The following is a 13995-nucleotide window of genomic DNA, read 5'->3' on the forward strand; positions in this document are numbered from 1 at the left end:
GTATCAAAATTACAGCATCTTTTATGAATGGCTTTTCAGCCTCTGCCTGAACTTATCCAACGAAGGAGAAACCATTACTCCTTGTCCTCAGGTTTCAGAAGATCTCCCTGGCCACAAAGTCTAAAAGGCAGCAGAAGGATTCATCTCAACTTTGGACCCTGGAATTCTCAAGGCTGTTGTTCATGTTATTACCCCAATTCAGACAGTGAAGGCTACAGTATGGTTGACTTTGCCCAATATGGATAATTTGAAACCTAGCAACTACATGCATACAACATGCAAAAGTTGAGTAATCTTCTTGTCTTTTTGGTGACTTTAAGGTGAAAACCCAGTCTGTTTGGATAATCTGGAGCTCAATATATTGTTTGAATCCAGAAAGTAGGTTCATTCAATAAAGCCCCGGTGGTACAGTGGTTAGAGTGCAGTACTGCAGGCTACTTCTGCCAGTCACTGGCTGCCAGCAGTTTGGCAGATCGAATCTCACCAGGCTCAAGGTTGACTCAGCCTTCCATCCTTCCGAGGTGGGTAAAATGAGGACCCAGATTGTTGGGGGCAATAGGCGGACTCTATAAACCGCTTAGAGAGGGCTGTAAAGCACTGTGAAGCAATATATAAGTCTAAGTGCTATTGCTATTGCTATTGCTAACCCAAGTAAAAGATGTGAAACTAAGCCAATGATTCATATTGTCGTTTCCCGTAAATTCCGAGCAGACTCTTAACAATCAACTTTCCTTCTTTCCACACCCTTGTTTGGCCAACCATCTCTTCCTGCCCCAAACAACTCCCACACTTTTGAAATCCAAGCTGAAACTCCACCCTGTTGGAGAGGTGGTGAGGCTCTTATTTGCCGGCTGCCTTCATTTAAAAGGGAAGGTGAACTATTGCTAGGGAAGGTTGGGAAGGAGAGAATCATCATGGGGAGGCTGGTCTTTTTACTTCACTTATGTGCCTGGACTTTTGCTTTTGGTGAGTGTTTGGTTGTGGAAGGGTGATTTTTAAAAAAAAAAAAATGAACAGCTTCTGTAGGCAAAACATATTTTGTTTTAATGCTGATGTTTGTGGGTGGAAAATTCAGTGCATTTGCTTTGGCTGCTCTCTGTGTAGCTGGGTTCCTCTCTCTTTCAGCTGGGGAGGTGGGGTAGGCAAGTTGCTACATCACTCTTCTAGATGTGAGAACTGCCATGGCTTTAATAGCCAAAAAGGGAACTATTGAAACACAAGAGAATATACGCAATTTGAGGGTGGAAACCACAAGCATTTGCAGAAGCATTTAGAATATTACAAGAAATGGCAAAGTGGTCTCTGAAAACACCTCTTAAGAAGGTTGGAACTTCTTAAGAAGTTCATACGATCTGTTTGAACTGCAAAGGAGCTAACCCTTGTCTAGTTGCGTTGTGTGAATCAGACTCTCTGTCTTGTCCCAGCTCTGACACACACACAGGAGTACAGTTCTCAGCTTTGCTTGATTTTGAGAAATTACAGAAGCGGCAGGCAGGGTGCGTAGGGTGATGTGCGCACAATTTCAAACTGTGCCAGATCACTTGGATGCTTACAAGCAAGATCCCATTGGTGCACGCTCCAGAGATTACAGAGTTGGCATAGTTTCTCAACCAATCCAGGTTCGAAAAGCACAAGAGTTTTTACAGGAAAGAGCTCGGGGCATAACAGGCAAGAGATCCCAGTAAACGGATTATTTAACTGTAATGGATGGATGGCCTGTGATGGTCATAAAAGAGACCCCACCAAGTCACTGGTGGGAAACCCCTTGCTTGGCAAGGAGCCTGAAGATCTCTCCTTCATGCAGCCCCATATATCTTAGGACTGGAAGGAGCTCCTGGATCAAACCCTTCATATTCTGTTGCTTCCAGCTGGTCTATAGAACCTCTATTGCCCAATCAGCCCGAGGTCTCCCTACTGCTATCTGGGGCAGGCTGCTATTCCACAGGGTCCTCTGAAGTCACCCCCTTCTCAGACACCTCTGAATCAGAGCTGGCCATGACAAACCCTGGGGTTAAGTCACAGTCCAGGGTGTCTTGCAAACCAACCAACGTATCTTCTGTGCAGTTTCGCTCATTGGGGGTGAGGGGAAGTGATGGAAAACTGCCGAGATAGGAAAAGATATGATGTAATCTTGGGTTATAAATACCGAAGTTCATGTCTAGATCAGTGTTCCTCACCCTTAGGAAATTTGAAGATGTGTGGACTTCAAATCCCAGAATTCTTCAGCCAGAACATTGAAGTCCACACTTTTTAAAGTTCCCATGGTTTCAGAAATGCTGATTTAGATAAATCCACTGATTAAGGCACAGGAGCAGAAGCTAATGAAACAGCAACAACTTCTACCTGTGGACTTTCCTTCTTTGGGCTCTGCCACTCCTCAAAACACCCTCCAAAGGTGTTTTAAATGTTTCCTTGTGACTTCTTGTGATAATTTGAAATTGGCTGGTTGCTTAATGTTGATTTTGCTGTTAGCAACCCAGAGAACTCTTCTTAAGGATTGGGGTGGCCAAGAACACGTAAATCAATAAATACACGATTATTCAGGGTGAGCCATTACAGATCAGCTGTATGCTTCTGCCTAGGTACGAAAATGTCCTACGTCTCTGTAATTTGCAGCTTTATGCTGATCCAACACGCATGTTCCTGGCTTTGTGTACGGTACATGTAATAGATCAGCTATGACATATACATAGTGTCTTACAATTCAAGTATAAATCTCAAGTAACTTGAAGGAACCAGAAACGTTCATAGTGGAAGCTCTACATCTCATGATTGAATACAGATCTCTCAAGATGTGACAGTTTCATTTTTAAAGATTCTTGAGTTGTGGGGACAATGGGTAGTACTAGTAGTGTTGCCAGCTTTTTCTTAAAGATTAAACTGCGTTGCACAACAAGCTAAACTTCAAAACATGTAATATCTCCTGGCAGCAAGAGAAAGAACTGTATCTATTTTTTACTCCTACCTGCTGCGATTGATAATGCAGGAAGTTCCAACTTAGCAACTGCCTTGGCTAGTGACTACAGTTCCAGTACTATTGAAAAAGTAATTTTGCAATCTTCTCATTTATGATTGTCACAGGTTTGTAAAGCAACGGAAAGCCTAAGCACAGTCATGGTTTCATTTAGCAACTGCTTTGCTTAATCCAGTTGCTGACTCCAATTGTGGCCATTAAATAAGGACTACCACAGATCTGTGAATAGGACAGCTATAGCAATAGCACTTAAGACTTATATACCGCTTCATAGTGATTTTACAGCCCTCTCTAAGCGGTTTACAGAGTCAGCCTATCGCCCCCAACGATCTGGGTCCTCGTTTTACCCACCTTGGAAGGACGGAAGGCTGAGTCAACCTTGAGCCTGGTGAGATTTGAACTGCCAAACTGAAGGCAGACAGCAGAAGTAACCTGCAGTACTGCACTCTAACCACTGTGCCACTGTGGCTATGAAGCAAGCAGGACTTCCTTGGTTTTCAATGGTCTAAACCAGGGGTGTCAAACTCGCGGCCCACAGGTCGGTTGCATCACGTGCTGGCCACACCCACGCCCAGTTTAGCAAACGCAGGGGAAAGTTCCGATATGTCACATGACACTGCCGTAATGACATGAGTTTGACACCCCTGTTCTAAACTAACTGTGATCTAGTATAATACATGAACCCAGAGTGTCAATGTGCTTACTCTTGACTAAGAGTAAGGAAAAACAAAAATAACCCTTAAAATAGGTATTTAACTACCGTAATATTCTCTATTCCAGCCCAGCTAAGGATAATACCAGATTTAATTATCATAAATATCAGAAGCATCGTTCTTTGAGCCCAGGAACTGATTTCTCTCCAGTCCTTTGCTAAGTTTGGGTTCAACTCAGGAATTTCTCCGAACCTGAAGAATTTTTAGGCTCTTCTTTTTATCATTTGATTTGTTACTTTGCTTTAAAAAAAATAAAACATCCGCTTATTAAAAATGAAAGATGCCTAGCAAGACAAATGTATCCTATCTTCATTTAACAAAGGGCACTTTTGAAGATGGCATTCCTGGTTGATTCCTATCATCTTCCAAGAATACTTTTAACATTTTCATTTCTTTTCCCCGGGCTTAAAGTGATGTACAGAATACCAGTTTCTCCAGATAAATCAGCACATTCTCCCTGGTTTGGCTTTGCGCATTATGTCAAGTCACAACAAAATATGTAGCAGAAACTAGTGAGGAAAAAAAAAAGCAGAAGTGACTCCTGAGCTTCCTGCTGGCTTCCCCATTGACTTTGCTTATGGGAAGCTGGCAGGGACCATTGGAAATTACGATCACATGATCACTAGGGCAGGGGTGGGTTCCAGTTACCTTTGCTACTGGTTTGTAATGGGAGCACATGTGCGCGCTTGCTTCGCTCACACGCGGTGCTTCTGCGCATGCGCAGAGCATCCGTGATGACGTCCAGGTGGGTGGGTGGAGCCTCCCGCCGCCGTTACTATCGGTTTTCAAGATCCGGACTGAACCAGTAGCAACCCACCACTGGACTAGAGGGATACTACAACGGCCACACATTTGTGAATAAAATTAGTCTGAAAATTGTGGAAGTTTCGATTCCATAGGAGTAAAGTGTTCTGTTTTTTTTACGCATTCTTTAAGTTAGCAGATTTTAGGTACCTTGATTCTAAAATTATTGTGGCATAATCCACCGTTTGGGCTAACTTTTGAGGTTACAAAAAGGCAAACGCACAAACATAATGAGAATTTTAGTTTTGGATTGTGTGTGTGTGTGTGTGTGCACATTTTAAAGCAGCCCCAATAGTCTTGCTGAGCAATCACCCAGACATCAACCAGTATTTCTTTCTTAGTTACATTAAGAAGGTTCAAGCTATTTCCTTCTACTTGCCCCTCTTTAGATATATTGACCAACAATGGCTAGATAGGACAGGAGTTTCAATCAACCTGAGATCACCAAATTGGGAAAGGCATTTTTAAAGAATGTTAACCCAGAGTGTTTGCACGTGTTTATATTAGGCAGCAAATGCGTTGGCTTCGATGATTAGATTCACCTATTGCATTAAGCCATGGTTTGCTTTTCTGTGGCTAATTGAATAAACTCCAGTAGTTGAGTTCACCAACACACTAGAATAAAATCAAAGAAATCAAATTATAACTTATTGGTATTGTGTGAATTCAGGAATTGGCTTTCCTCTGTTTGGAATCTGTATAAATGCCCATTAATTTTTCAGCTTCTTTGGCAAAAAAACAGTCAAGCATATTTTTTTTTGCCAACCATGTGATTTTTACCTGTATCTCCAGTTTACTAAGGTGATTTCACTTTTACAGCTTTGGATACTATGATGATCAGCCAAAAGTTCATATTTTGTGTGTGGCTATTAAATAAGTTTAAATGAGCTAGGCAGCTGTAGTGATTTGTCAACCATGTTGTTGTTGTTAGTTGTGAAGTCATGTCCGACCCATCGCGACCCCATGGACAGTGTTCCTCCAGGCCTTCCTGTCCTCTACCATCCTCTGGAGTTCATTTAAGCTCACACCCAACTGTTTCAGTGACTCCATCCAGCCACCTCATTCTCTGTCACCCCTTTCTTCTTTTGCCCTCAATCTTTCCCAGCATGAAACTCAAATACTTTGGCCATCTAATGAGAAGGAAGGATTCACTGGAGAAGAATCCTTCCTTCTCATTAGATGGCCAAAGTATTTGAGTTTCATCTGCAGGATCTGGCCTTCTAAAGGGCAGTCAGGGTTGGTCTCCTCTAGGACTGCCTGGTTTGATTGCCTTGCAGTCCAAGGGACTCGTAGGAGTCTTCTCCAGCACCAGAGTTCAAAGGCCTCAATTCTTTGGCGCTCAGGCTTCCTTCCCTACACCATAACCTTGACTATACGCACTTTTGTTGGCAGGGTGATGTCTCTGCTTTTTAGTATTGTCAACCATAGTTTATGGCTTAATGCATTTGCAGAGCCAATTGCAAAACTGTAGTTTATTTAATAAACCATGGTTAGCAAGTCTCACCTGGATTTGATTTGGGGATCCAGGCATAATTGTCCTATTAACCAGCTATCTTGGTACTAACCGAAAACTAAAACTACTCCATTTTGTGCTAATGCAAACTCTGAACTTGGCTGTTGTCCAATATAGCAATTTACCTTTGAACCTGACCTGCTTGACTGGGATACAGTCACTGTTGTTCACAGTTAGCTCCTGATAAAAATTTCCCCTAAATCCTACGCCCACACAGCCATAGGTGGCAAAGCATTGTGCAACCACTGCATAAATAAAACAAGTCTCTGTTTCCCCTCTAGTTTCTTTTAATGCGTAGAGCCCTTCCTAGTGACATCCTCCATCAAAATTTGCTTAATTACTGGGTTATTAGCAAACATGTGCTCAATTAAGCAAGGCAAATTTAAGGTGTAGCAAATGGCAGCACATTAGCATAATCAGTCCTCACTCTCTATTAAACGGCCTGTTGCTTAGGATGGCTATATAATGCTGATAATACCTGGAATTTGACACTTTCTGGCTGAGGTTTTTCGTTGTTGTAGCCCCAATGTTAGAATGCAGTTTAGCTCCGTTTTACTAAGCTATGGGGAGGGAGGACCTCTGCTGTTAAAAAACTAATATAGCAACTGTCTTTAATAAGCCCACATGGGTTAAAAGATAAAAACCATGTCCAAGTTGAGTTTGACTTCAAGTGATTTTGTGAGCAAGACTGTACGGTTTCCCTTGGCAACAGAATAAAAGGGACTTGACCACTGGCTTTTTTTCTGTTTTGATTTTTTTTTTTCCAGTCAAGTCTACAGCCCTGGAATTTCTTGATCGTCTCCCAATCTGGTATTAAACAGGCAAACCAACATACCTTTTGAACTGTTGTTGGTTTTTTGGTCACTTGGCTTTAATGCTGCTATGTAATCTTGCCAGAAAAAAGATTGCTTTCAAAAAAACAGGAGATGGAACTTGTCCATTTCTGAGTTGGAAAAGGTGCTCCCAGACTTCTTTGGATTTTTGTTGGTACTGTAAACCGATGTTTCTCAACCTTGGCAGTTTCCAGATGGGTGGACTCCAACTCCCAGAATTCCCCAGCCAGCATACTGGCTAGGGAATGCTGGGAATCAGAGTCCACCAGTAGTGGGATTCAAATCCTGGCACTACTGGTTTGCTAGTGGGAGCATACGGGTGCTCGCTTTGCAAGCGCGTGGCGCTTCTGCGCACGTGCAGAAGGTTCTGCACATGCGCAAAGCATTTTTGATGACGTCTGGATGGGTGGGCGGAGCCTCCCTCCACAGCTGCTATCAGTTCGCCCGAACTGGGGCGAACCGGTAGCAACCCACCCCTGGAGTCCACCCATCTGAAAGCTGCCAAGGTTGAGAAATATTGCCATAGACGAACACGGCATTCTTTCTCCGAATGAAAAGGGAATAACAGAAAATGCTTTCTGCCAAAACCTATTCACCTGTTTCATAGGTATGCACAGAATTTCTGATGGTTTTTGGCCACCAGGTTCGCCTTTAAATAAAAAGATGAGCAGCCCTTTCCAACCAATTATTTAAAAAAACTCACATTGCCGGCTTATGGTGGCCATTGAAGTATTTAATTTAAATGCTTGAAAATGCTGATACTCTCTGAAGCTGATTGCAGACTTAGCTGGAACTCTAAAAACACCCTTTCTTGTTCCAATTTTGGCTTGACAGACTGGTCCAGGCAGAGTTACCCTGCGTGCCAGTCTGGTTCTTTCATGTTAATTGAATTATCAACCACAAACCGCAACTCTTGCAGCCGTTCATCCAGTTTCTCTGGGAACTACAAGCGAGAGTCTGTGGGAGGACAAAGACATGTGCCAATCAATCCTGGACAATTGTGCAATTTTTTTTCATTTTCTTGCCTTTCCAAGGTTGTGTGCATCTGTGCATCTGGTGCACAATAGATTTAAGCTACAGAGCCATCTCCAAGGCATTGTGGAAACTGAAATTCAGGAAGTGCCAAGAGATGCTAAAGATGTTTGTTTTTACAGAGCTACAATTCCAAAGATTCTCTTTTCCCAAAAAATTGATCCAGCAAAAAACATCAGAGAAGATCTGGTGAAATTCTAATCCTCAGAACCATTTACAGCAGGGGTGTCAAACTCAATTTCATTGAGGGCCACATCAGGGTTGTGTTTGACCTGGGCGGGGCGGGGGGGCATGGGCAGCTCAACATCACTCATGTCAGGGGTGCCTGAGGAGGCCCGAGGATTCTGCTACTGAAAATGGGACCCCAAGCTCCATTTTTGGCTGCGGCGGCCTCCTGCAACCCTCTGCCAACGAAAATGGAGCTCCTCATCTCCTCCATCACATGGTTGGGTTAAATGTTGATCCATTTAAAGCTGAATATTTGTAATGTGGTTTAGATTAGAGTAGACTGGGAAATTGTGGGGGGAACCCACCTGGAGAAAGAGCAATGGCAAACCACTTTGTATTGCTGCCAATGAAACAACATAAGTATCTGTCAGGGAAGACCAATCGCCTAACAGTAATCCAGAACGGATATCATTATTATTTAAACTGCATGGCTGGCTTCTCTTCAGTGCCTAAGCTTAAGTGCTGGTACTTAACCACTAATTCCATTGAAGCTTGGAATCTATATATTTTTAATAAATTGTTTCCAGATCAACCCACCCAGTTAGTAACATTTCTGCAGTGGGGTGATGTGGGGTGTGGGGTGGTGGTGGTAAACATCTATGAATGCCCTATAGTTGGAAATAGATAGCAATAGTACTTATACACCACTCCATATTGCTTTACAGCAGGGGTCTCCAACCTTGATCCCTTTAAGATTTGTGGACTTCAACTCCGAGTTCCTTACCCAGCTTTGCTGGCTGAGGGACTCTGGGAGTTGAAGTCCACAAGTCTTAAAGAGACCAAGGTTGGAGACCCCTGCTTTACAGCACTCTCTGAGCGGTTTACAAATCTCAGTGTATTGCCTCCAACAATCTGGGCCGTCATTTTACCAACCTTGGAAGGATGGAACGCTGAATCAATCTCGAGACGACTCAGGATCGAACTCCAGACTCTGGGCAGAATTTGCCTGCAATAGTGCATTCTAACCACTGTGCCCACAAGGCTCCATACCAGTTGAAAAGGGGATTTTTTTTTTAAAGTTATGGTGCTCTTTTTATGGAATTCTTTCCCTAAACTCAATTTACTATGTGGGTGCTAAGTAAACCTCCTCAAACTGTTGATTTCTGTTGGAGTCTTATTTCTGAGAGATTATGCCTGTTTATTCTCTTTGAAATTTGTTTTAGTTTTACCCTTTTAGTATGGCTTGAGCAGTAGTGGCATTCAACTGGTTTGGGCAAACCGGCTGTTAAATGGCCGTCTGGCCCCTCCTCTCCCTGCCCCTTCCAGGAGTCCCCACATGCCACGTTTTGGCTGACAGGTAAGTGCAGGGAGGCCTGTTAGGCCCAAAACGGGGCATGGGGGAGCGGCATGGTATCCCCATGGCCCATTTTTGCTCCCAGGAGTCTGCAGGGAGGCCTACTAGGCCCAAACCGGGACACGAGGAGGCGCCCCCCCCCCCGTGGCCCGTTTTTGCTCCTAAGGAGGTGCAGGAGGCCGAGTGCTGCCTATCACACCACCTGGCCACGCCCACCCTGGCCACGCCCACCCAGCCGGCCATTAGGGCAGAGAACCGGTTATTTGAACCCCATCACTGGCGCCCGAGTTTACACTATCCTACTTATTAAGACCCAGTGCTATTATAAAACCTCTTACATAAGATGAGCAAATGTGTACTTATTAACATTGGGTGAGATCTTTGCTCAGACGGAGCCAGCAGAAGAAAAATAAAGGTTGTGATACTTGGCTGCACAGCTAGAGAATTAAAATAGATGCAGGTGAAAAGGAACATCTGACCTGATCTGGCTGGTTCACTGCTAGCTCAATTATTTTTCTAGAAGGAAGGAGGTATTTTTCGGTCCTGCTCTACGGTTTTGGGAAGTGTGTATGGCGATAGGGGGAAGAGTAAAACGAGAGGTTATAGAGAAATGTAGGAGTCTGTGAGAAAGATAATTGCCTACAGATAATGGCCCCTTGCAAAACAGTTGCTGGGTGTGATACCTATTTTTTTTTTAATTGTCAGCGAAGAACCTTTTGATCTTCATAGAGCTGGAACGACATAACAAAGCAGAGGGAAAGTGGGAATTAAAAGTCAAATGGAGTGGATATATGTGTTTTTACACATGTGAGAGCAAAACACCCTGGGGAGTTTATATTGCTCTGTGGTAGAACAAGATTTTTTCCCCCTTTCTTCTTAATGTTGTACATTTGAGAGTGGCTCGTAAAAGACAAAAGTCGACTAAATGAGATAAGGTTGTACAATTTTTGGTGAGGTGGCTGAGGAAGTTTTTCTGAACAAAAAGAATAGCAGAATAGCACAGTTGGAAGGGACCTTGGAGATCTTCTAGTCCAACCCCCTTCTTGCTCAAGCAAGAAACCCTACACCATTTCAGACAAATGTTGAAGAATCCACAATTTCTGAAGGCAAGTTCCACTGATTAATGCTCTAACGCAGTGGTTCTCAACCTTTATAGTGCTGCGACCCCTTTAATACAATTCCCCACGATGTGGCGACCCCAACCGTAAAATTATTTTCATTTTGAATTTATCACGCCTGAAGCCGTATTGGCTAGCGATCTGAACTGCTTGCGATTGCCTTGAGGACGGAGGCATTAAAGCGGAGACTCCTCCCCTATTAAGTTTATCGCGCCTGAAGCCAGATTAGGCTAATTGGGAGTGATCGCAGCTGGCTTGAGAGGGAGACATCAGAGCAAAGATTTCTCTCTTTTTAATTCATTGCGCCTGAAGCCGAATTCGGCTAGTGATTTGAAGAGCCTGTAGCTGGCTTGTGGAGTCAACCATTGGAGCGCGATTCTTCGACTCGCAAGTATACTTCCCATATTTCCAATGGTTTTAGGCGACCCCTGGCAAATCGTCATTCGACCCCCCAATGGGGTCGCAACCCACAGGTTGAGAACCGCTGCTCTAACGGTCAGGAAATTTCTCCTTATTTCTAAGTTGGTTCTCTCCCTGATTAGTTTCCATCCATTGCTTCTTGTCCTGCCTTCAGGTGCTTTGGAGAATAGCTTGGCTCCTTCTTCTTTGTGGCAGCCCCTGAGATATTGGAACACTGCTATCACATTTTAATTCCTCTTGCTCCTGTTAATATCTTAGATAGTTTCTCTTGGCTTATTTTAAAAAAATTCCATAGCAAAGAGGTCCAAGGTGTTCCATTGAATGCTCAGCAAAATTCCCTGGAGGTTGCACAGAGAAGGGGGGGGCGGTATTCTGTCCCAGTATTTCAGCCCATCGTGGTTGCCATAGCATCGGTTTAATTCCTTAAGTCTGACGGTGAGAACATCATTGTTTGTTAAGTGCAAAAAAAAATAAAAATCACAATGTAGACTAACAGCTGGAAATGAAATAGATTGAAGTATTAGGGAACAAAATCAGTGACAGCCCATAACTGCACCAATACTGTCAGGCTTTTGGCCATGCTTAGCAGAAATGAATAAACTTACATGCAAGAACCTGGGAGCTTCTGATAAGCAATGAAGCCATTATGAAAGAATTCTAACAACTACTGAATAACCAATTCAGATTCTGTCTACAGGGATTCTCAGGCATCCACATCATGGTTGTCCCAAAAGGTGCTTTTTCAAGAGGTGACTGGACTTTATCTTCGAAGACATTTTGCTTTTCATTTGAGAAGCTTCTCATCCCTAGAGCTGAAGAAGCTTCTTGGATGAGAAGCAAAACGTCTTCAAAGAAAAAACAAAACAAAAAGTCCAGTTGCCTCTCGAAAAAAACACCTTTGGGAGAATTCAGGTTCTGCTTATAATAATTTCTTTTTCTCCCCAATCTTTATAAAGGGATGAAAGCAATTTCCTTTTAGTTATACTAGATCCGGGATGGCGAACCTATGTCACAGGTGGCACATGAAGCCATATTGGTGGGCCCACAAGTTCAGCTCCAGCGCGCATGCACGCGCCGGCCAGCTGATTTTCAGGCCTTCTGGGCCCACCAGAAGTCAGGAAACAGGCTGTTTCCGGCCTCCGGAGGGCTTCCGGGGGTGGGGGGAGGCCATATTTGCACTCCCCAGGCTCCTAGAAAGGCTCTGGAGCCTGGGGGGAGTGAAAAATGGGACTACCGAGCCCACCAGGCCATCGTGTACCAAAAGTGGGGGTCGCACGGGGTGGTGGTGGTTCGCGGGCACATGTGCATGGGGGCAGGCGCATAGAATTATGTGTGGGCAGGCACACATATGACACCCCCCCTGCACTCTCCCACCTTTTGGCACACAATGGCAAAAAGGTTACCCATCACTGTACTAGATAGTTGCCATCTGTTCCTTGTTTTAATAAGGGCCTAATGTCGCATCAGATTCAGGGGTGGATTCTACTTACCTGTTGTATCTCATCCAATCTCATCTCAGCCGGGGTCTTCTTATCTGCTTCCGAACACAGAAGAAGAAATACCTCCAGCCCCCAGCCCTGGCTCCATGCCCAGGCAAACGGAGCAACTAGACCCCTCCCCCTCCTCCACAGCATGTGAGCCTGAGGAAGGTTTATTACCAACAGCTGCTGACTGGAGTGACCCTCCTGTCAGAAGACTTGATAGGCGGAGGCAACAGAAGGAAGGGAGGGGCAGGCCTGCATAAGTGCTGAGTCATGGAGCCACACCCCATGGCCTATATAAAGGATCTGCTTTCTGGCATTCTCTGAGTCAGGCAAAGTCTAAACATATCTTGCTGAAGTCACTTTCTGGTCTCCTGCCTGCCTTGAGGACTTTGCTAGGACTTTGGCAGAGCTGCAGAGGCACACCTGATTCAGATTTCCCTGACCCGGCCGTCAGTGGAGGAGTGGGACACGACATTACCTTTACTACCGGTTTGCAATGGGACTGCCTGCACGCATTTTTCTGCACATGCGCGAAGCTTCCTGGTGACGTCCGGGTCAGTGGGCAGAGCCTCCCGCCAGTTTTATTACTGGTTCTTACGAACCGGTCTGAACCGGGGGCAACCCACCACTGATCAGACAAGGTGAAAACTTCCAATTCCACACTAAATAAATCTGAGCCCAGACTTTATGGGTGAGGAGCACTGACAATTTTTAGCTTGAGACACAACTTAGCTAACTAGCTAGCTAGTTATTGCTGTCAATATTCCTCCCAAATCCTTCTAACAATTGAGAATCAAGAAATCTAGATATCTATCTGTAGAGATCCTCCATCGCAACTTCTTTGTTCCAGTGTTGGAACAGAAAGTCCAAAAGTGAGAAGACAGAAGATAGGGAAGAAAGAGGAAATCATATATCTGAATTACCAGGAAAAGTGCTGTCTTGGGTGGGTGGGGGGGATGAAGGAAGGATGCATTGCCTTGAAAAACCAGAACTGATGGAATATGTGAGCATCTCAACAGCTCAGCCCTGCCTGGGAGTCAGTAGTAATCAGGAATATTTCATTCGTAACCGCTTCTCCTGTTCTGTGCCCAGCTATTTAATACAGAGAGCACAAGAAAGCAAGCAAGGGTGGAAGACAAGCTGTAAGGCCTGTTTTCCTAGGTGATAGCAGTTTATCTCTTCTTCATCAAGTAGCCTTGTTCAAATCTGCTGCGGTCATGGAAAATGCTGACTTTGAAGAAAGGATCATCAGCTCCATTTTCAGGTTGTGTCGCCTTGCTTTTTGTGATTTGAATCAGGATTGTATTTTTCCAAGTGGAGTTGCTTAATAACAGGGAATGAATCTTACAAGAACTGATACTCCTTGAAGTCTCCATCAAAAGGAAGGTGGGTTGAAATTCAATCTACACTGTCCGGTTTCACACAATATTTGGACCAAGTTATAATGAGGTGGTTGGAGGAGATCAACCCTGACTGCTCTTTAGAAGGCCAGATCCTGAAGATGAAACTCAAATACTTTAGCCACCTAATGAAAAGGAAGGACTCACCAGAGAAGAGCCTAATGCTGGGAAAGACTGAGGGC

At 44.2% G+C, this 13995-nt stretch overlaps 1 protein-coding gene across 1 annotated transcript in view; it reads left to right on the plus strand.

The window, feature by feature from the left end:
- Positions 1–868: 868 nt before the first annotated feature.
- Positions 869–13995, plus strand: part of LOC131204679 (digestive cysteine proteinase 2-like) — a 68716-nt gene continuing 55589 nt past the window's right edge. The window contains exon 1 of the mRNA XM_058196180.1: positions 869–966. Within this exon, the coding sequence (XP_058052163.1) occupies positions 915–966 (52 nt within the window). The 5' untranslated portion in view covers positions 869–914. The remainder of the gene's footprint in view (positions 967–13995) is intronic.

The sequence above is a fragment of the Ahaetulla prasina genome, chromosome 10, assembly GCF_028640845.1.
Source record: "Ahaetulla prasina isolate Xishuangbanna chromosome 10, ASM2864084v1, whole genome shotgun sequence".
Lineage (NCBI taxonomy): Eukaryota > Metazoa > Chordata > Lepidosauria > Squamata > Colubridae > Ahaetulla > Ahaetulla prasina.